This window comes from Antedon mediterranea, chromosome 9, assembly GCF_964355755.1.
Source record: "Antedon mediterranea chromosome 9, ecAntMedi1.1, whole genome shotgun sequence".
Taxonomy (NCBI): domain Eukaryota; kingdom Metazoa; phylum Echinodermata; class Crinoidea; order Comatulida; family Antedonidae; genus Antedon; species Antedon mediterranea.
This window is the reverse complement of record NC_092678.1, coordinates 16141113-16164727: the sequence shown is the minus strand read 5'-3', so window position 1 is coordinate 16164727 and position 23615 is coordinate 16141113. Positions and strand designations below refer to the sequence as shown.

Here is a 23615-nt window from a genome sequence, read left to right as displayed (position 1 = left end):
TCTCGGTTGGGGCGATTTTCTCATTCTCACAGATTTCCTTATCGTTACAGTTTCAAATTATATATATATATCCAGCCAGAGACATTTTTTCATACAACTAAAAATACGGAACTTTCGCCAATGAGCTATGCTCGACGCGATTATGAGATCATGTTCCGAATATGAGCACTGTTTCTATAATTTACAGTATGATTTATATATAATTTACACAGTGCTACGCAACATCATTGATTTACATATACACAATATTATTTAAAAACCCGTTGCGAATTAAAGTTGGAATTTATTCTGACTTGTCAAGCCTCCACTGATTGTGAGGGCGTTTGTTGTATGAGAGAATGTATCTGGTGGGTGAAAATCTGTGATAATACCATACATGGCTCTGTGGTCTAGTGGTATGATACTCGCCCTGTAAGCGAGAGGTTGCAGGTTCGAATCCAGCCAGAGACATTTTTTCATACAACTAAAAAATACGGAACTTTCGCCAATGAGCTATGCTCGACGCGATTATGAGATCATGTTCCGAATATGAGCACTGTTTCTATAATTTACAGTATGATTTATATATAATTTACACAGTGCTACGCAACATCATTGATTTATATATATATATATATATATAAATCCAAAGGCAAATTACTGCAAAAAATGACAATGCTGTGGGTATCAGTGGCTGGATCTCAATGGAGATACAAAAATAAAAAGCGAAAAGCTAAATCAAAACGATAAAGTAAACAGCCAGAAAAGTTATATATATAAATCCAAAGGCAAATTACTGAAAAAATGACAATGCTGTGGGTATCAGTGGCTGGATTTCAATGGAGATACAAAAGCGAAAAGCTAAATCAAAACGATAAAGTAAACAGCCAGAAACGTTAGCAGAGCTTTCGGGCAACACTAGCCCTTCATCAGTGCAAGTGATGGAATTTGGATAAAGTCATAGCATAAGAGTTGGCAAGTGCTGCCTGGGTGGACAGGATATATATATATATATATATATAGGTATAGCAGCAGCAGACGTTATTTACGCGGTGGATGCTGATAGACTACTGACAATTAGTAGTAAAAACGTTGGAGTCAAGTAATACTTTAATAAAGTTTACATAGTTACCTTGTAAGTTTAATGATTATACCTATCAGGATTAGAACTGTAATTACTAGGCCTACCACAACCACTATCAAGTAAATTTGGCCATTTGAATTCTCAATTGTACCTTAAAGATAGAAAAAAATTATTATAGTTCAATTGCTTTATATAAAATCAATATGTGTACAAAACTAGAATTAAAACGAGCAAGAAAACAAAACGAGGAATAAAACAATTAGGTATTGTCTCTTTTTTTCACATCAGAACTTTACAATCTACAATTAAATTACCTAATTCTTTTTTTTTTCCAAATGCAAATGTTATCACCTTTACTTCTTGGGTGTGCTTCGGCTTCTCTGAGGTTATTGATATTGACACCTAATATCAAAAAGTTAAAATACATTAAAAAAAAATTATACCAACGTGCGAATTATTTATTAAAATTGAAGCCTATGGCAGCTCTGCAAATTGACTTAAAACAAGCATTAAACAAACAGAAAGAAACATCGCCTTAAAATTGGTAATCGACGAGAGGTATTTTGGCTGGGACTGATATTCATTTTTTTATATTTTTCAATAATTGGTGATTTATGAAAACAAATTCTATAGCATACTTGTATAATTGTTTGTTCCACATGTCATTCCACTAAATCCATCAGTACAAATGCAAGAAAACAACCCATCGTCTGATGTTTTAATTTTCCCTCCATTTTGGCACTCATTGTATGATTTTACGTCTGTAAACAATGAATATAAGAAGATTAGTATGCATATTCACCTACACGTGCCGAATTCAGCCTTAGTAGCAGATAGCCAAGTTACATTCCCAAGATGGTTTGTGCATCGCATGCCTGCGTCTAGTAGGCAGTGGTAAATAACTTTACTGCTGTTACTAATACGCATGTGCAATCAATAATTAGCTACAAGAAAACTTTCCACATTGTACTGTACATTGTTATAGAAAAAAGTGCTATACTAACTTGACACTGTTATTTTGAACGAGCATTTGTTCGAACGTCCAACCATATCCGTAGCCGTGTACTCCACATTGATTGTTTTTCCTAAAACTCCATTTGGTATTAATTACTTTACCAGGAGAATGAGAGTTACTGGTACTGGAGAAACAAGAAGAATCGTCTGTCCACACTGGAGGTTGCCAAAACACATTTAGCCTTCTTTCATTTGGTTTGGTGAGAAGATGTATATCTTGTGGACAAGTTGACCCGTATGAAGGTGGTTCTTGATCTTCAAAATTACCTAAAATTGACAAAAAGGTTTTAAAATATTGTACAGATTGGAAGCTTGTTAATTGTTTGAAGGTAGTTTCTAGTTTACTTATGTGTGAAAGAATGGTTCATTTTTTTTTGTTTTCCATACGAATAGGCTTGAAGAAAATTCCATAAAGCGGAATTCTATTGTTTGCCATCGAAATAGTAGTAGTAAATATCCGCTTACTTATTTCACACACGTATGCAAAATTCATGCTACAAGGAACATCATTCCATTTGTCTGAATGTGTATAATCAAGTTCTACACAGTCTTCACCGTGTCCATAATTATTTGGTTCACCGGCTCCAAAATCTGTAAAAACACAAGATCATCAGTTTACTGTAACGGAACAGTTGTATGTGCATTGTAGTTTTATAATTAACAAGGCCAACAGCCATTAAGTCGCGTGCTACAATGCATAGTGATACCGGACCGACAGACAAACAGACCGACAGACAGACAGACTGACAGACAGACGGACCGACCGACATAGTGAACTATACTGACCGAAATTACTGAACATGTTTAAAAACATTTATATTTTTTTAATTTACACGTGCGTAGCTTGTCACTTTTGACGTGCTCGTATAACGTAATTTCGAGTTGAAAAGTAAGTCAAGAAAACAGAAATCGGGCAAAAAGAGTGCGCAATAACATTTAACGCGCAGTGCACGCGCAAAAATCTGCGCACTCATGGCAATTTTGTAAACGCTTAAAATTGCCTGAAACGTACTCTTATTTCATGGAAAATAAATTTTGAAAATTTTAAGCGCGCGTACGCATGCGTTACATGCGCTACGCATGTAATTGTATTGCCATATGATGATTTATGCCCTGAAATTTATGAGTACCAAATTTTATTTAATTGTGATTCATGGTTGTTAAGATATGATTACAAACGTGATTTCGTTAAATCGTGCGTAGACCGCGTAATTTTTTATTGCGCACCGTGAAAACATAACCACATCGATTCCTGGCCATAAGGAATATTCTGTGAAAAATTGACTTAGCTAGATTAAACTGATATCAAGATAAGGTCATAAAGCGATAAAACGCATAGTGATACCGGACCGACAGACAGACAGACCGACAGACAGACCGACAGACAGACAGACCGACCGACCGACATAGTGAACTATAGAGTCGCTTCCACGCGACTAAAAAAACGATGTCGAGTATTTTAGAAATACTCAAGACAAAAAAAATAACTTGGTTGACATGTTTGCTTTTAAGTTTACCAACTAATTTGTCTGTTAATTGGTCAATTGTGTTTTTATTTGAAGTATCTAGTGTTTAAATTTAAAACCTTCAATGATCGTCTATAAATTCCCTTCTTTTTTAACTTCTCGACATATACAAACAGTATTATAATCTTATTACACCCCGATGCAACGTTCACACGGGAGTGTCCTTCCTGAAATCCCTAAAATACAGCAATACTGCTGATCTAATGTGTTGCCCAAAACGACGCCAAAAACCTACTTTTATATTGACTGCATTCTTTCGAGACCCATTGAAAATTCGTCTCATTTTGTACATCCGATATGCCTAGCCATAGATCACTTCCCGTAGGATTGTTGGTGTAGAGAAAGTCATTTTCTGCTTTGTTTCTGACCACCACCAAGTCTGCACCTAGTTCCAAACAGCTTGATCTAGAGTCTGACCAAGACCGTTTTGTTGCCTCAAATTTGTAACAGCTATCCTGGAACGACACCCAGCCGTCTTGACAGGAAGAAACTGTAACGAATAAAGAATTTATAACAAGAAAAAAACCCCCATGAAATAACCTATATAACACAACATAGTTTATTGTATCGTGTGCGTATTTTTCTGTACCCAAAGAAGCGTCGTAGAGATTTTTTAGAGAGAAAAACGTCGAATGTCCTCCCAAAATTGGTTACATGAATTGCAATAGTCGAAGATCCATAGCTTATATTATTTATTACATAGATTTTTAGACTTGCATGTTTTACCGTAATGTACACACTCGTGGTGTATCAGAAATATGATCGTCATGGGCTTTAGTAAAGAATAGAGCACCTAATAATCATAACTGTAGCAATCAAAGAAAATATCAGATTTGTAGATGTAGCCATGGCGCATGAGCGATATCCATATGTGTGCATACTCGGTTGTTCTTCCAGAAGTACATTTTACTGTATTAGGCCTATATAAGATAGGTACCAAGTAGCCTTATTGTCGTTTTCCTTCCGATTAGAAACCGACTGAAGTCAGCTTTTTTTGAAATAGTAGAATCCTTATATTTCATGGCATTGTATTCTATGTCATCGACATATTAACTGAAGTCTTTAAAAATCCTGTATTATTGCAATACATTTTCTATGTAGAGAATGTAAATTTACATCTCTATTCAGTTAAACTACCTAATAAGAAGTTTGCTCACCACTATTGCAACAACATTTATTTAACTGCATTTCATTATATTACATGTGATGTTATATACCAAATATTCCTATAATACTTCGAAAATACATATAGTAGATATATTTTAGATTTCAGTTTGTTCAATTGATTTGGCCATACGAACAGATTTCTATTTAACCTACCCGTGCTATTTGTTGTTGCACATGTCTGTCCACTAAATCCGTCTGGACAAGTGCAAGAAACCAATCCGTCGTCTGATGTAATTATCCCGCCATTTTGGCACTTGTTATACAATTCTACTTCTGTAAAACCTATGTTTAAAAAAAGATTAGTACATTGCTATGGTAAACTAATGTAGTGTAGTTCAATATGCGTATACATAGATCAATAAAAAACATTGTGCTACAGTAGAGTAACTCCTGCTCGTGCCGATTGGACATTATGGAAATGGTTGATTACATGTAGTTTAAAACCTTGCCAGGAAAATTCCAGTCATTTTAATGGCCCATATAGATGATTTGTGTAACGGAAAAACGTAGACCTACAAACTTTCTTTCTTACAGTATAGTACTGTATATGTTTAAAACTACTAACTTGATATTGTTATTTTGAATGAGCATTTGCTTGAACGTCCAGCCATATCCGTGGCAGTGTACTCAATATTGATTGTTTTTCCTAAAACTCCAATTGGCATGTCAATTACTTCACCAGGAGAATGAGAGTTACTGGTACTGGATAAACAAGAGGAATCGTCTGTCCACGCTGGAGGTTGCCAAAACACATTTACTCTTCTCTCATTTGGTTTGATGAGAAGATGGATATCTTGTGGACAAGTTGACCCGTATGAAGGTGGTTCCCTATCTTGAAAATGACCTGAAATTTAGTATATGTAGACATAGAATTTAAATATGTATTTAAACAAAATTTATTAGGCCATTTTGTAGTTTAAGTTATTCACTTTCATCAGTGTCACTATAATTTGTAATTAAACTATGAAATGTCTTATCAACAGAAACAGTTTTACAAAATATTTTTTTTCAAGGGAAAATATTTTTTTTTTACAGTGATAATTTACATTTTACACGCAGAGGAGCCAACAAACGACGAAAACAGAATTCTGCAAGTGTATGCCCAAATAGTAGTTAAAGATATATTGTCCCACTGAAAACATAATTTTTGCACAATTTTTGGTTGAATATGCCATTTTAATGTGTCATAGTTATCCATTTTGTCCAAAAATTGGATCAAAAAGAAATTGATTTATCTGTAAAAACTGTAATTTAAAGCAAAAGTATTAAAATTGGTTGCTAGCCTATGGGATTTTGATTGAATTTAATCATTTATTTTGTCACTTTTATAAGTGAAAACATTGTTTCTACTGAAGTGATTAACTTTATTAAAACTACAAAATAACCTATTCAAAGTCTTATTTAATTAATCTTCATTTTTCATGTTTTTACATCTTTAATAGTTGATATCCCTACTTACTTATTTCACACACATATGCGTTTAACCTATAACAAGGGCCATCATTCCATGTGTCTGTTGATTTCGTATAATCAACCTCAACACAGTCTTCACCTTCACCGGGTTTGTGATTATTTGGTTCGCCTTTACCAAAATCTGCATAAACAACAAAAGAAATTATTTAGAAAATAACCTATAATACACAAAGTCCGCTTTACTTACTACATAACTTCCTTTAAAAAGTTTTAACGATAGGCATAAATTACAAAGAAAACTGTATTTAAATATAAGAGAATTCAATTGATTATGTCTAAAACATTGATGGGGATATCTCGAATTACTCCACTTTTTTCATCTCAATTTGAAACCCACTAATAATAAACGCGTTCACACAAAAAGTTAATGTTGCGCGGCTACTTTAAACAGTTTGAAAAATAAGAGTATAATATGTATATATCTAAAAATATATTTTTTTCCAGGTCTTTACATACTTTTATATTGACTGCATTCTGTCGATACCCATGTGAAATCAGTCTCGCTCTCTATATCTGATAAGCCTATCCATAGATTGCCAGTTGTAGGATTGTTTGCATAAATTAATTCATTTTCCTCTTGGTTCCTGACCACCACTAAGTATGCACCTAGTGCTGTACAGTTTGATCTAGCGTCGGACCAAGACCTTTTTGTTGCCTCAAATTTGTAACAGCTATCTTGGAACGACATCCAGCCTTGTTGACACAAAAATACTGTAATGATTAAAGTATTTAGAAAGAAAACACGTTATTAGACTTATATAAGGTACTTTAGTTCGAATAAGTTCTTCAGAAACCTAATAGTATTCTACAACCCAAATAATTCGGCGCTGTGTTGTCTTACGCAAAAAGTATAGTAGCAGCATTTTGTGATGACTGTGCAAAAACTAAAATAACGTAAACTTGCATTAGTTATACGAGTAAATTCAAATATTTGCTTTGTTTCTATGTGTTTAAATGTTAAAGCTGACCTTGATGAACTATTTATTTTGTTGCTGAAAACATTATCTGTTAACTGTTTCAGTGACCCTCCTAACTTCGTCAGTGATGACATCAGTAAGTAGGGCTATATGAATAACACCTGAGAGAATGCTATTTTGTTTTGTTTCCAGAAATTCTTAAAATGGATTACACCAATATTCGTTTTCTCGTCATGAGATAATAGACAAAATAAGTAAGAATATGCCTAGTTTCCCTACCTACCTTTGGCAATTGTTGTGCTTATAAATAAGAACATCAGGGTTGTGGATGTGGTCATGGTGCCGCTGTATCCAGCAATGTGAATATTTTCCGGTGTGTCTAATATAATATAATATCCCAGAAAGATAGGGATGATTGTAATGTTTCAAATAAGCTGACATCCGTTGGTTTCAAGCAAAACCGGAAGGAAAGCGTACATAATGCTACTTGTAATATTTAAGTATGTAGACTTTATATGATATGTTCCAAATAGCATTATTGTCGTTTTCCGAGTAAAGCGCAGAATTGGCTGTTTTGGGTTTGTATCTGCTTTTTTGTGTGTTAAGAGATTAGTGCGCGTTGTTTTACTTCCGCGGTTTTGATTGGAACCAACGGACGTCAGCTTATTTGAAACGGTACAATCATTATCCCCTGGGAATTGTGTTATATTTTGTCCTAGCCTAAACCCAATCAGAATGACAAGCATTGTTAATGCAGAGCCTACGCGTCTATGTATATACAATAATGTTGCACGTATAGTTAAAATTACAATATTATTAGAAAGGCGATGGACTCAGAATGTGCACACATTCACTTAATAAATCTATATATATATTTACGTAAGGGCAAAATTCGGTAAATCGCGCCTTACTTCTAGAATTTTTACTCGATGGTATATAAAGTTGGATCGTACTTTCGGTACTGATTTTAACCACCTGATGTAACCCTGTTTACTAATTAAATTGAGTTAGATAATTAGTTATTGACGATTAAAACGAATTTAGGTTCAACGATTTGCCCCAAATAGGGGTGTTTTCCGACCGTGGTATACACTGTTTAATGCATGTCCTTCGTGAAAAATACCCGCATACTATAATACGAGGACGCTTCGCATTTTCCTATCTCCTCCTACGATAACTGTTTTTAATGGCTGAAAACCGGTTGAACAGCTCGAGTACAGCATCATAATGTTGATTTTCTTTAACAAATACTATTTTGATACATTTAATATACGTTTATACAAATGTATTGATTTGCAATGAATGGAACATTCCAAATTATTTGGTTTAACCATACTTGCATACCTCCATGGTTTAACACAAGTAGATAAATTTATAGACCCTTGGAGAATAAACAGAAATAGTATTGTAATGCTATACAATACTGCAAATAGGTATTAACCACTTTTGATCGCCATTTGAATCAAAAGTGTGTTGGTACTGTTAAATATAATATAAACAAATATACTAATAAACTTTATCACTGTGAGTGTGGGTAGCCCCTACTTTTAGATTAAACACATAATAATATAATACTTTATTACTGTCAGTTGTTTCTCAACGTTTGTATTAATTAATAATTACAAAAATATAAACGTATTAGTGGTCTTTAAATGTACTTTACTATTTCAATCGACCATGAGACAGTGACAGTTTTAATAAAGTATTAAAGCGGAAATGTTTTACTCAGACTATTTAGTGGTATATTATTTATAGGCCTATAAAAAGATATTTCGTTACTGAGAGTGGATAATAAAGAAATATATTATAGAACCATTTAATATATAGAATATATTAAAAAATTGTTCCTCTTTGTACCTATCCTCATTCCCAACGCTCAACTCTAATAGATACAAAATTGGGTTTGTTTAAATGAGTCCAAATAACAAATTTGGACTCATTTGTGACAAGTTTCTAGGTGCTAATTTTGGTTGACTACATAAATCATTGTGTCTATTTATTTGTTTCTGTAAAAGACAATGTTTTATAATGTTTATATAATTTATCAACCTCATATTGATGAAGTGAAGATGTTCCTTGATACTGGGAAAAGATAAACATTTGTCATTGCTTCTGAAAAATCACAATATAGGCCTACACATCCCAAGGTACTGTAGGAACATAAGTATTGTTTTCATGAACATTCTCTCAGTAGGCCTATAACTGATTTGATACTAATGTGGTTCGTTGGCATACGGTACAAGCAGCGTGTCCTGTTGATATACGGTTTTACGAATCAAAAGTGTTCAGTAGTTCAATGGTACTGAATAAAACATAATTTAAGCCAATTACATGTCTAGAGAGCGATATTTAGATCTCTGTGGAGAAACGCTTTCTCTCGTTTTGTTTTTAAGGTTACTGAATACTGATTAGAAAGAGGGCGTCCTGACATCCCATGTTCTACTACCTAGGATATTGCGTCTAGAGTTACCTCAGATCAGATCTTTCTTGAGTATTCTAGAGCTCTAGAAAAACTGCGATTTCAAGATCTTCTATTTTCCGATGTTTTATTCTCTCCTCCAAAAATCTTATCTGCCAAATGGTAGGCCTAAGTTGTGTACATTTTGAAATATTTGAAAATTTTGACTTTGAAATTATAATTATTCCAGGAATATTTGCAACATAGAGTTCTGCGGTACTGACGTCACGAAAGTAGGTGGTTCTGCATGTACGGTAGGTGCAGAGCCATATATATAAAGAGTTTCGACATTGCGTTCACAGATTTTAGAAAGTCACGTGGGGTGCACACCGGCCATCTTTGTGTCCAACTATGCTTATGTAGAGTATGGAGTCGAGTCATTTCCTTAACAAATTTATAACATTCACAAGCTTTAAATGTCGATATTAATATCAAAACAATCAATTTGTTTAAAGGTTTTTGTTATCAATCATAAAGTTACTGCGAACATAATTTTAAACAACAAAATTTAAAAACAATGCATTACTATAGAGAATCGCTGTACAAAATAAACGCGCACGCGTAGAACGTGCATGAAGTGCACAGCCAGAGCCGTTCCGAAATTGCTATTTTTGTTGTTTAAAATTATGTTCGCAGTAACTTTATAATTTTTTTATTATTTTAATAAAAACCTTAAAACAAATTGATTGTTTTGATATTAATTTCGATAGTTAAAGCCTTTTGAACGTTATACATTTTCAAAACAAAAGACTCCATACTCTACATAGGAATAGTTGGACACAAACATGGCTTCTACTCCATTCAAAGTCGAAACTCTCTATATATATATGACTCTGGGTAGGTGGCGCTGCGTGGTTTCTAGCCAACCAAAAAATGCGTTCAACCTGCATGAGTGACTACAAGGTCACCAATTGTTTGGAATATGCTTATTGAAGTAGTCATTTTAAAACTTAATAATTTTCAATAAAAACAAACTAACATTTCAAAAGAGCACTAAATATTTATTCTTCAACTACAGTTTAAGTCTAAAAAATCAAGCTAAGATATATAATTTGATAGAAATACAGATCTATGCAGTATATCAACATAGTAGCGTTGAACGCATATTATTTGGTTGCGCTAGCAACCACGCAGCGCCATCTATGGTTGTGACGTCACACCGCAGAACTCTATAAACATTGAGAACGCACTGTGTACTATGAAAATAGCGCCCCCAGTTGTTGTGATTCTATACCCACTTGAATGGGACAATCATTTCTGTATAGTACGATTTTGTACACACGCCAAGAGTGAAAGAAAACGAATAAACGTAGGGCCTACACTATAAAATTTTAGAAATATATAACAATATATAGTTGTAAAGCCTTCATAAATCGTCCTAATGTTTATTATTATAAAATGGAAGTGAGTAATCCACGACCGCGTGGTTTTTCTTTTACTTGAAATTGCGCCTGACCAATCGACTCACCTCTATCAATGGTAATGGTGCCGTTTGCACGGTTTTAGCTTTTATAATCTTGAATTCCACATTTACTATCTTTTTTTTAATTATTTAAGAAGTCATAAATCAGAAAAATTTTGTTTACGAACTTTTCATATAGCCCATGGACATCTCCGTAGCAACATTCAGACAGATCGGATGTCGCACAGCGGCGTGCTGCAGCGGACAAATTGTTTGTGTTTCATATAGATTAAAAATATTAGTGGATAATACATTGACAAGCAGATTGGCAACTAAGGATAGGGAAAATGGAAAGAGGCAAACAGAGATAGAGAAATGGGAAAAGAGAGAAGCAAATTAAAAACTTTATGAGTGATGTGTCCTGCAGTGGACTGCCAAATCCCAAAAAAGATCATGTGACAAAAAAATACTTACTCATTTGGTACTTGGTGGATGTCTTCTTGAAAACTTCACATGGAAGTCTGACAAAGAGGCCTTGGGGAATGGCTTATAATAAATGGATACTATCTCTTTAACTTTAGCCTTAGTGGCTTCAATAGTTATATTTTAAATATTAAGTCGAAACACTGTCTAGACTATTTAAAACTGTACATCTGTTTTTATTTTTATAATTTGTGAAAAACAATCAACGTTTCACAATTACATATACTATAAAAATGTATGTCAATTTACAAAACATGATGCAAAATTATATACCATAGTTACGTTATTAGTTGAGATTATTATTTATTACTATTATTACCGTAATATTGTACAATAGTGAAACAAAGACAGATTCACACTCTCCATATTTAAAGTTTAACCAACAAATCCTTTTTGAAAAGATTGAGTTATTAATAATTATGACGTTTTAAAAAAAGAGATCAACAGCGTAATGAAACGGACTTTTCAAATTACATTGAACATTCAGCGATTATCTAGTTAATTGATGGTGACATGACGAATATTAGCAGCATATGCATCACCGATTTTACAAACTATTTGTAATTTATGAAATTATTCTTGATGGAATTGATTGCGTAACCATCACTAATTACCTGGTAACTGAATAATCCTTGATTTTGGGTAGCCATCGTCAAGAAAGTGTCAGGAACAACATAATGTGAAGAAAAGTTTGGATTAAACTTACACCACCTCTAACTACTCATATGGCCTAGTACTACAATTTTAACAAGTACACATTCTAAGTTTTTCTAACACGTTGTTGAGGCCGACGACGTGAATGCTTATTAGAAGAATGTGGCTTCCGTGCCCCCGGGACAACGGGAATACTTTTATTAGGTGAGGAGGGTAAATACAGGCCATATTGCTTCATTTTGTTTCTTATCAACTTAGTATATACTACATCATCTCTCAGCAAATTCTGACAGAAAATGGACTTTGTCATGTTAGGTTTTAGGACATATTTAACTTCTCGTCTGTCTTTCTTGTTAAGTCGTTCATCGTCAATACATTTGTTCATAGCTTGTTGTTGCCGTAATCGGAACTCGGCGAGATCTTTGTCGAAATTTCCTTCATATTCTTTAATTTTTCTCCATAATGTTTCATTAAAATGTGTATACAGCATGACGTCAGCACTATTCCATTCGCGTATTTTTGCTCGAAGTTCAAAATTGAGGGCGTATCGATGACTCGCGCTTCGTATTCCGTTAGAAACGTAGAGAATATCTTCAAAACTCCAACACATCAACCTCTTCAACAATATCAAAGATTCATCAAAATATTCAGTAATAAGAACTAAATCAAATTCAGAGTCCAGTTTCTGAATTTTTTGCTTTACAGTGTAGTAGTCATCAATCGTTTTATGCTCTAGGCCCAGGTCAAATAATTGGCCGTTCTTAGCTCTTTTCCACTGGTAGAAATGTTTGTCGAGAAATAACTTAGGCGTTTTCATGAACGTTTCAATAGGATTCTTATGACTTGTCAATCTAAGATGTTTAGCCATTTCAAAATAACCAAAAGCTGATTCGAAATTTGCGACAGGTTCGCGAATGATCGTTATGTACTTAGCATCGTGGATCACAGCGTCCAGTTCTGGACGGTTGTATCTTACGTGGTTAGTAAGTAGATGATATCCAGTTCCCATAGATGATATATTTAAACCTTTAGAGTTAAGAGAAGAGAGTGAAGGTATCATATTGCTGTTAAACAAATGTGAATCAGAAATAGTATGTCCCCTTTTACTAACGGCAAAAAGTAGATTTCTGATGTAGCCAAATCGCTCGAGAATGGAGGCTAGAGTTGTGCTGGCTGTCTTGTGTGTTTTTAGAAACACAATATAATCAACTTCAGTACATTTCGCTTGTGTTGGTGAAGGTACACTTATGTTGTCATTTGTTTCATTACACACATTGTTTCCATCAGTACATTTCGCTTGTGTTTCATTGATTACACTAAAAGTTAAAAGTTAAAACAAAATAATATGTAAATAAATATTGACTATAGAGTATAGAGCTTTCTATTAAATTTAAAATGTTATGGTGGTGGTTGTATTTATCTATTCGTTATAGTCCGGTTGCAAGAGGGGGGAATCACTGCCCGAAAGGGACAAATTGCCATACAACGATTATGGAAGGTAATCGATCAAGATAGGAAGCGTTTTTGAGATACAGTATAAAGGATTAAAGTTCAAAATTTAACAATTACAACAATGTATTATGTATATGTATTATAACACATTTTTCGAAGCACAATTTGGTATTTTATTACATTTTTATGATTATAGGTGTCTATTCAATCACCATATAAAAAATCATTTGTGATTCAATATTGACCAATCATAGAACGTAACTATAAAACCAAATAAAAACTATTATTTACAATTATTATATAATTACTTACAATGACCAATTAATAAAGTTTTCTTCCAATCTTACAGTGTTTGCTTTATTTTTTGTATTTAGCATTAGGACAAATTGTCTAAGATTAGAGAATATTATTAAAAACAAGACATTTTAACGATGTTTGCGATAGTTCCAAAAGCCGAAAAAATACATAAATAGTGCCCTCACGGCGAAAGTTTATCGTCGCGGTAATTTCAAGCTTTTGATCGTCTGATAGCAAATCTCTGCAATTTTTTCCAGCAACACCGTTAATTCAAAGTCAAAGCCGAGACTTTCAGGGGTCCCAAGTCTACCGCTACTCGCGGTAGTCTACCGCTTTTAGTACCCATATACCGCGCTACCGCTATCTCGACGTTTTCTACCGCATTTTGATTTTTTTACCTAAGATTTTCGTAAGCTCTTTTGTTCAAACTTGTTATTTATATAGCAATAATATTCCACCCGTTCCGGCATGCACGCTAGGCCTCTAGCCTAGGCCTACTCCTCGATCGATCGATCGATGTCCCTGCTGTCTGATGGGGAATTTCCCAGCGATAAGAAATCGGCGAAATAGCTCATAAACGGCCTACATTTTAATGTTATATCTTTAATGCCAGTGTAATTACGTATGGATAAAACAATATAAAACTCAATGTTTTTCATCTGAAATAATATGTTAACTCGCGTAATGTAGCATAAGACGGATTCGGAATAGTTATTTCGATTGTTTTTGGGTTTTAAAATGGTAGCTAGCTAGGGCCTAGAAGTAGAAGCCCTACCTAGGCTAGGCCTGTGCCTAAAAAAATGAGTAAATTCTATTGGGCAATACTATCATGTGTTTATTGTACATTATGTAATTAAGTTAAATTATTTTATATACTGAATTTTAGCTAAAATACAGTATATATTTTTTAAATGGTTTTTTAAATAATATTGTGTATATGTAAATCAATGGTGTTGCGTAGCACTGTGTAAATTATATATAAATCATACTGTAAATTATAGAAACAGTGCTCATATTCGGAACATGATCTCATAATCGCGTCGAGCATAGCTCATTGGCGAAAGTTCCGTATTTTCAATTTCAATCAATTGACACGACAGTTGCGAATTAAAGTTAGAATTTATTCTGACTTGTTAAGCCTCCACTGATTGTGAGGGCGTTTGTTGTATGAGAGAATGTATCTGGGTGAAAATCTGTGATAATACCATACATGGCTCCTCTGTGGCCTAGTGGTTATATGATACTCGCCCTGTAAGCGAGAGGTTGCAGGTTCGAATCCCGCCAGACATTTTTTCATACAACTAAAAAATACGGAACTTTCGCCAATGAGCTATGCTCGACGCGATTATGAGATCATGTTCCGAATATGAGCACTGTTTCTATAATTTACAGTATGATTTATATATAATTTACACAGTGCTACGCAACATCATTGATTTATATATATATCACCGGGCGGTTTAGAATTAATGTTCTGTGCCTGATTTGTTTATATATATATATATATATAAATCATACTGTAAATTATAGAAACAGTGCTCATATTCGGAACATGATCTCATAATCGCGTCGAGCATAGCTCATTGGCGAAAGTTCCGTATTTTTTAGTTGTATGAAAAAATGTCTCTGGCTGGATTCGAACCTGCAACCTCTCGCTTACAGGGCGAGTATCATACCACTAGGCCACAGAGCCATGTATGGTATTATCACAGATTTTCACCCACCAGATACATTCTCTCATACAACAAACGCCCTCACAATCAGTGGAGGCTTGACAAGTCAGAATAAATTCCAACTTTAATTCGCAACGGTTTTTTAAATCATATTGTGTATATGTAAATCAATGATTCGAATCCAGCCAGAGACATTTTTTCATACAACTAAAAAATACGGAACTTTCGCCAATGAGCTATGCTCGACGCGATTATGAGATCATGTTCCGAATATGAGCACTGTTTCTATAATTTACAGTATGATTTATATATAATTTACACAGTGCTACGCAACATCATTGATTTATATATATATATATATATATATATATATATATATATATATATATATATATAATATAAATATATATATATATATATATAAACATTTAACACAATTATGATAGTAAAGTATACGGCTACGTTTTTGTACCTTTTGCTAAGCCAATACTTGTTTTTTTCAAGCCTATTTACAAGAGGAGCGAATGAATTGCGTATTTTGGCAAAGCATAGCGCCCTCAATTTGCGTATTTTGGCATGATTTGTGTATTTTGGCAAAGCATAGCACTCTCAATTTGCGTAATTTGGCATGATTTGTGTATTTTGGCAAAGCAGATTTGCGTATTTTGGCATGATTTTTGCATTTTGGCAAAGCATAGCGCCCTCAATTTTCGAATTTTGGCATGATTTGCGTATTTTGGAAAAGCAGATTTGTGCTTTTCGGCATGAATTGTGTATTATGTCAAAGCATAGCGCCCTAAAATTGCGTATTTTGGAATGATTTGTGTATTTTGGCAAAGCAGATTGGCGTATTTTGGCATGATTTGTGTATTTTGGCAAAGCAGATTTGCGTATTTTGGCAAAGCATAGCGCTCTCAATTTACGTATTTTGGCTTGATTTGCGTATTTTGGTAAAGCAAATTTGCGTATTTTGGCATGATTTGCGTATTTTGGCAAAGCATAGCGCCCTCAATTTGCGTATTTTGGCATAGTTTGCGTATTTTGGCAGGGTACTCACCAACCCTAATGTCAGAATCAGAGAATACCACCCCCACCTTTAATTTCAATTCACAATTTCTAGGACTCTGGCCATTCACTGATCCCATCATTTTCTATTTAATGATCTTGGATTCGTCACTATGTCCTTTTGAAAATATTAAGAGAATATTGCATGTTTCCCTAGTTGACGACACATTTACTCAGATCTATAATCTTGATCAATAATGACTTAGATTTTTTCTTTTATTGAATAATAAAAACTGGAATCCACAACTCACTACACAAACAGACCACACTGTTTATATGAGTCTCGATATTGTTGCTAGCCACAGATTCCTGTTCATAGTGTAGTACACATTTTGTTTTCTGAAGAGAAGGAAAGCCAGTTAAGATCCACCTTTCCCAAGGTTGCATATATACTGTTCAAAGTTAGGAGTATGATGTCAGGAGAGAATAAACTCATCTGATTCTCTTCTTTATGCGTCTATATAACGAACGTAAGATATTTTCATTTCAATTTAAGCTTATTCATAATAAAACATTACATTGTATTGGAAAACAATAGACTATTAGGATAAAATGAATGGGATATCAAAAATCATTATTGGCAGTGACAAGGGTCGGAGACTAAAAGAACCAAGTCAATGTCAACTAATATAAACAAAGCCATATACATGGCTGCAGTCACGTGCTCAAATTAGTTTTTACCAACCAACCGACAAAGTGAGCTGTAGAGTCTCTTCTTTTTTTCGAAAGAGAAATCAGAAATCATTCCTGGTGGTTACGTGTAGAGATAATCAAAACTTTGTTGCAAACTAAACCAAATGACCAAAATCTTCACAGAATGAGCAAATGATTTTCGTATGTATTTCCGACTGTTGTGCTCTTTCTCTATTTCAAGTAATAAAAATACTAGTAGCCAGAATGCCCTCTCTTGTTGGGAGTGAAAATACGGAGATAAAATGTTATAGTGCAGCCATTGCTAAAGTCCCTTTCTCACAGATGTGCCTGCTATATACCGGTATGACGCTGGCGTCGTGCCGGTATTGTTACCGGCATATACCCATTCTCATTGGACTATCGTGCCGGAAATATAACCGGTATATACCGGATTTTTGTGAGAAAGGAGTCGGGCATATTCGGCCAATAAAAAGTATCTGACAAAATAATTATTGAGGGCGTCCTTTATTGTTATTATTTTTGTATAGCGATATATGGTGTAATAATTATAATGATATACTTTTATAATTGAGAAATCAACTTTTGTATTAGAAATCAACTAAGTTCACGAATTTGACCCAGAATGTCCAGAGGAGAAATTGTCCAGATGTTTTAAAAGAACATGGGTAAAAAAGTCATTTATTTAATTTTAGTTTAAATAAAGGTAACAGTAAGTTTTATTTGTAAATTAGGTCATAACAATTATATTTAAACAAACAAATTTTTAATTAGCGCTAATTATATATTCAAAATGGCCCCCAACGTATCAAATTACAGTAAATCTTTAAAACACCATATCTTAAAATTGGCTAAATGGAATTCAATCAAACTTTGTAATTACATCTATTACATCATAATGCACTGCATGAACCTTTAAAACCTAAAATATTTTATGACAGATTGATAATATTAATCATATACGACTTTTTAAAATGTTTCGATGGCTCATTATATTATTCATATGAGTAAATTAAGTTATTAACAAACACAACATTATTAATTTTATTTTATGCAGTAGAGTACAGTTAGTGCTGTATGTATACCAAATTTTATCAAGATTGATACAGTTGATTTTGAGTAATCATGTTTCAAAGATACCAAATTGATCAAAATATGGTTCCACGGAAACGGAGGCGGAAAATCATATACACATTATAATATATCAGCACGCATGCAAAAGTTCATTTTTATTGTTCTTTTTGAGCAAAAACCCCACTAATGTCCCCCTGGTGTATACACATCTCCTTCTTCTTGTTGCCTTTTGTCAATCCACCCTTTTTTTTATGTGTCTAAGTGATGTTCGTCTTTTGTCGATCGGATTTTTTATTTTCTGCATGCATGATTCTTTTTTAGTCAGTTTTCTCGCATGCCAACTCTGTCAAAGTTCCTGGTGTTATATTTAATAAAAGAAAAAGTTCCAAAAAGCTACTGCATCCATCATTGAAATAGCTGACAGTCATATTTACAGCATCCTTTATAATAGGGCTCTCTACAAAATATTCTTTTGAACATCTGTCCCAAATAAGTTTGTTCAAACATTCATTTACGTTTTGAGTTTTCCCATGAAGGCCACAATCTTTGACGCTATCATCAGTTCTTATTTCACTTGTTGCTTTTCTCATGCTCTCTCTAGCAACTTCAGTTGATGCTGCAAGGACTTTTTTTCAAATATGCTGTTGTAGCAATCCTCTGTCATAGGTGGGGGTGAATTTGCCAATATACAAAGTTTTGTGAGGCATGAATGTCCTTTTCCGACTGCCCTGGCATAAGCCACCATGCGTACATTTATCTCTTTTGTGAGCTTTCCTTGTACAGATTCATCTTTTTCAACATCTTTGGAAGTTTGAAACTGTGTACTCCAATCACACTCTGTACATTGAACGCTGATGAAATGGCAGAAACCTTGTTTGTTTTTTACATTCAGTCCGCATGATACCTCACATTTGCATTCATGACATCTTGTGTTGCATTCAATAAAACTACATAGCAACTCAACACTAACAAATACATATCCATCCTGGCAATGTTCAAGTCCTATAGATTCATTACCTGACTCTGAACTTTCTCTAGATCTCTTCAATTTTATTGCTGAAGCAGATAAATTAAGGCTAGGCCTAGTACTAGTACCTTCTTGAGCGTCACTGTTAGACTCATTCTGATCATCATCAGGCCTGGGCTTACTATGCTTGTATACCATGAAACTTTCTAGCTCTTTTTCTGGCTTTATTTCTTGAAGATCCCATTTAAATTCAATACTAAAGTATTCTAAAATATATAAAGACTATCTAAACACAAATTTCAGACAAATTTTGACTGTTTACTTTGATACATTTTGATAGCTTTTGTTGACAATGTTAACAATGTTAGCTTGGCTTTATGAATGAATAACATGTGGTTTCATAGCCACTGAACCATGACAATAAAGCCTGTTTGAGAGAGAACCTGTGATTGGTTGATTCTGAATAAGCTTTCTAAACATGCTCTGTCTTTTTTTCTTCAAAAATACATAGGTAAATTAGTTTTTTATAGTCCAAAAGCCGTTGCTAGAGAGAATTTTATAAGGCCTAAATAATCCAATTTTTCACATTTTTTTTCTAATTTTTTTTTCTCCCATAAAGTAATTATATCAAAGATTAGAAATAACTGAAAATAACAATTTATGATACATTTGTGAATTTTGATATTTCATTTAAATTTCTCATTTAAATCCCAAAGTAAACAGTTTATTTGACCTCTCTAACCGTTCCCATCGTAAAACAATTAGATATTGACAGTTTTAAGCAAAGATTTGAAAGGGCCAATTCATCATTGTAACCTCCCCAGATAAGATCAATCACTCCCACTTAAACACCCCTGGATCAACTTAGGACCAATCATTAGCTTCTGAGATAATGTAACGACATATGCAAATGAACCGAAGCCAATATACCCCCAAGTTTCAGAAGAGCCCAGACACACCTCACAGCCACTTCCTCAGAAGCAGACCTGCACTCACATCTCACCGACAGCATCACCGCATCCTCTGTTCCTTAGTCAGTTTGTTAGTTGCATCATTATTATTGTATCACCAAGTTGAAATATTATAATGAATAAACAATATATGTGTTACTGCAGTCAAGCGAGTAGAGTCCTCATTGCAAGTCAGTACCTCAACACACTATATTACAATGGCGGCGAATTTTAAGTTACAGATTATTATCTTCATATATAGCATATTTATGCAATACATGCTATGTACAGTATATTGTGCATATATTATACAGGTACAGCAATTAATTAGCCGTCATCGGCAATCTGTAAAACACCTTAGAAGGAGAAATCTGCAGGCTGTACAATTTACAAGGCGACGAAGGGTCAGGCACCAACAAAGAGCTAAGTAGGCCTATGGCCTATAGATTATATGCTACAAATTTCTTCTTGTCCCCTTATTTTAACAGCTCTCTTATCTCATTATCCCTCCACTTTGACATTATTATTGTTAATTGAAATTAATCGGCGCCAAAGTGATACACTTGACCGCGCAAGGTGTCAAAGCCTCGACGGGGAATTAAATATATTGGCGTTACGTTCTCACAGAATGCCCGTTTGGCATTGCGGAGAATATCCCAGTAATATTACTAGGTCTAAAGCAGGTCATGTCGATGCCGGCATGATGCCAAGACGACCCGTTCTCACAGAAAATCATACCGGCATGGTAATGGTATATTCCCGCAACATTCCTGGCACACAGCTCTGTGAGAAAGGGGCTTAAGAGAAAAAAGCTAATGCGAACACGAAAGTAAGAATGTTTTTGTCTTAAGACATAATTTGCTGCCTTCTAGAGTTTAATTTTGCGCATGTGCAAAGTAAAATTGAACAAGAACATTTTTCCAAGACGGTTTGATAAATAAGATTAAGTTATTTGCTTAAGCACTTCTTAAATATTTTAGCTTAAGCAAAAGTATAAGCAAATATTGATAAATGTTAACCCTGGTATGTTCTGATTGCAATTTGGATGAAAAAAGTGACAACCAATAGTATAGTAAGATTTTGTTAAACGCTTATCCACCAAAGTGCTCAAGGCGCCTGTGAAAAACCAATGAAGACTAATCTGTAAACTTTACAAAGCTACCAAATCTAGACAAAAACCACATAATTGTATTTTGTTTACCAGTTAAGGTGCACAGACTGGCTAAGTATTCTCAGTTATCGGAGTACCAAAACAAATAAAAACCAAAATTATATATTGCCAACATAAACAGAGCAGATCAAATCAGAGTGTTTATTGCCTTAAATTGTTATATTATATTGCCTCAAAATTAATATTGCAGGCCTGCAACCATGTTCTGACCATCTTTGCAAAATTAATTTTGCAAAGTGTTATAAGTTGTGTTTTAACCGTCTATTTTATTTAAGGTCAGCGTAACATTTTATGTCTGATTTGATTAATTACAGTATTATAATTATATTGATTAACGTTATAATGAAATACTATAACTTTACTGATCAAATAATTAACTAATAATATGCATATAAAAATGTTGACCTTTGATCTTGTGTCAACTGATGAAAGTGACCTTATGTAATGATGTATTCGTTCTTTTACATTGGGTTAATAGACTCAATTTGAACTCTCATATATTTTCAATAAACTAGAATGGATAAATAAATACGTGACATTAAAATGGTATATTAAAAAAATACCACAAATTAATTTTTCAGGTGGACAATATAACTTTAAATTTTAGGAAAGAAAAAATTAAAATAACTTACCGGCGACGATGAGCCCAAAATGGCACAATGACGTCATTCTTGTGCCAGCTGTTCTTATTGACTGCAAGTTCAAACTCCAGCAGCATTATGACAACAGAGATGACAGAGACCAACAACAGAAAGGCCAATTTGTTGCCATTAAATCGCCCTTGCATCGGCAACACCCGAGATTTTCTCATCTTTGATAAAAAATAAGTAATCAAGAATATAATTATTTATTTTGTTATAAAAATAGAATACAAGCGATATTGATATTGTATGTATCTATTTTGGGTGTAATTAGATAATATTGTGGCACTTGGTTTATTTTATCCAACATTTTGGCTTCATTGTTATGCAGTTGAGAGTCAAGGTTTAGGCCTATTCAGTTTAAGTTTTGCAGGGCTTGTGTATTGGAGTCATATTTCCTTGTTTATGTAAATATTTTGGCTACTCTGTTTTGTAGCATTTGTAGTGTATTTTTTTATTTTTGATCTGCCCCACACAATATTACAATTAGTTAAACTGTGGGGAGATAAATCTATTATACATTAGAACAAGGCCAACAGCCATAAGTCGCGTGCTAAAACGCATACGGTAGTGATAACGGACCGACAGACAGACCGAGCAACCGACATAGTGAACTATTGAGTCGCGCGCGTCCACGTGACTAAAAATACATGTTTTGGAACAAGACTTTTTAAAAAGTAGTACAAGCCTGGCAATACTTTATTTTAACATTATCTATTTGTTTATCACACAGATTTATCTACTGTAGATTTTTACTTTCTGCAACCGAACAGAATTTTCTATGTTTAATAATAACAATTTATTTGGAAGTTACAACTTTGAAACAGTGAATTTAGATCAATTTGCTAATTTTTCAAGCCTTTATTGGGTTGTTGTGTTTTATTAGGCTATGTTTTTTAATTGCTAGACATGTTTTGATATTTTGTAAATATTCATTAATTTTTGCAAGCACTTCATTTACTGTATATCAGAAGTTCTGTATCATCTGCATACAGACTGCCCAGTAGCCGCACTAACAAACTACCTCGCACATTGCCAACAGTCCACAGGTCCCTTGTTTCAGCACCTTGATGGCAAGGCGGTAACACAACAATTTGTGTCGTGCCGGCTGAGAGCGGCAGTGTCGTTTATTGGGTTGAATCCGAGCCATTACAAGGGCCACAGTTTTCGTATTGGGGCAGCAACACATGCTGCGTCATTAGGCAGGTCAGATAGCCTCATTCAAAAATTTGGGAGATGGAAATCTTCTGTTTTCAAGAAATACATTCGTATTTCATCGTTCAGTTCATAAGGGGCAGGTCTGGTCCGTGGTTTTTGTTTGGTCTGGGTGGGAACCCATCCAAGGCTGGGTTTTTGGCGCTGACACCCAGACTCATGTCTTATATACAGCCAATTTCATATTTTATTGTATTTTAATCAGACTCAAGTAGATTTATAGATGTATATATTTGATGCTTAAGTCAAATGTGTTAACCTAATATTAAGTACTGTTTAGTAAGTAGAGTTTAATACTTTGA

At 34.1% G+C, this 23615-nt stretch overlaps 2 protein-coding genes across 2 annotated transcripts; both read right to left on the bottom strand.

The window, feature by feature from the left end:
• Window positions 1-1648: 1648 nt before the first annotated feature.
• LOC140058243 (uncharacterized) lies at window positions 1649-7498 on the bottom strand. The gene is made up of 8 exons (XM_072103806.1): window positions 7444-7498; window positions 6700-6954; window positions 6230-6364; window positions 5336-5614; window positions 4924-5052; window positions 3839-4093; window positions 2068-2344; window positions 1649-1824 (listed from the first exon to the last, which is right to left on the bottom strand). Exons 1-8 carry the CDS (start codon window positions 7496-7498, stop codon window positions 1806-1808), a joined length of 1404 nt encoding a protein of 467 aa, XP_071959907.1. The 3' UTR covers window positions 1649-1805.
• A 4269-nt stretch (window positions 7499-11767) lies between these two features.
• Window positions 11768-23248, bottom strand: LOC140058242 (galactosylceramide sulfotransferase-like). The gene is made up of 3 exons (XM_072103805.1): window positions 23123-23248; window positions 22090-22268; window positions 11768-13473 (listed from the first exon to the last, which is right to left on the bottom strand). The coding sequence occupies exons 1-3, from the start codon at window positions 23246-23248 to the stop codon at window positions 12264-12266; spliced, it is 1515 nt and encodes a 504-aa protein (XP_071959906.1). The 3' UTR covers window positions 11768-12263.
• Between the last annotated feature and the right edge of the window lie 367 nt (window positions 23249-23615).

What these genes read in the sequence shown, in the direction of transcription:
- LOC140058243 (XM_072103806.1), bottom strand. Translation starts at nt 7,498, where the DNA reads ATGACCACATCCACAACCCTGATGTTCTTATTTATAAGCACAACAATT. An exon ending in AAGCACAACAATTGCCAAAG is followed by an intron (nt 6,955 to 7,443) that starts GTAGGTAGGGAA and finishes TAATCATTACAG; the next exon opens with TATTTTTGTGTCAACAAGGC. An exon ending in CGCATATGTGTGTGAAATAA is followed by an intron (nt 5,615 to 6,229) that starts GTAAGTAGGGAT and finishes ACTAAATTTCAG; the next exon opens with GTCATTTTCAAGATAGGGAA.
- LOC140058242 (XM_072103805.1), bottom strand. Translation starts at nt 23,248, where the DNA reads ATGGCTCGGATTCAACCCAATAAACGACACTGCCGCTCTCAGCCGGCA. An exon ending in GACTGTTGGCAATGTGCGAG is followed by an intron (nt 22,269 to 23,122) that starts GTAGTTTGTTAG and finishes TTTTTATCAAAG; the next exon opens with ATGAGAAAATCTCGGGTGTT. An exon ending in TTTTGGGCTCATCGTCGCCG is followed by an intron (nt 13,474 to 22,089) that starts GTAAGTTATTTT and finishes TTTAACTTTTAG; the next exon opens with TGTAATCAATGAAACACAAG.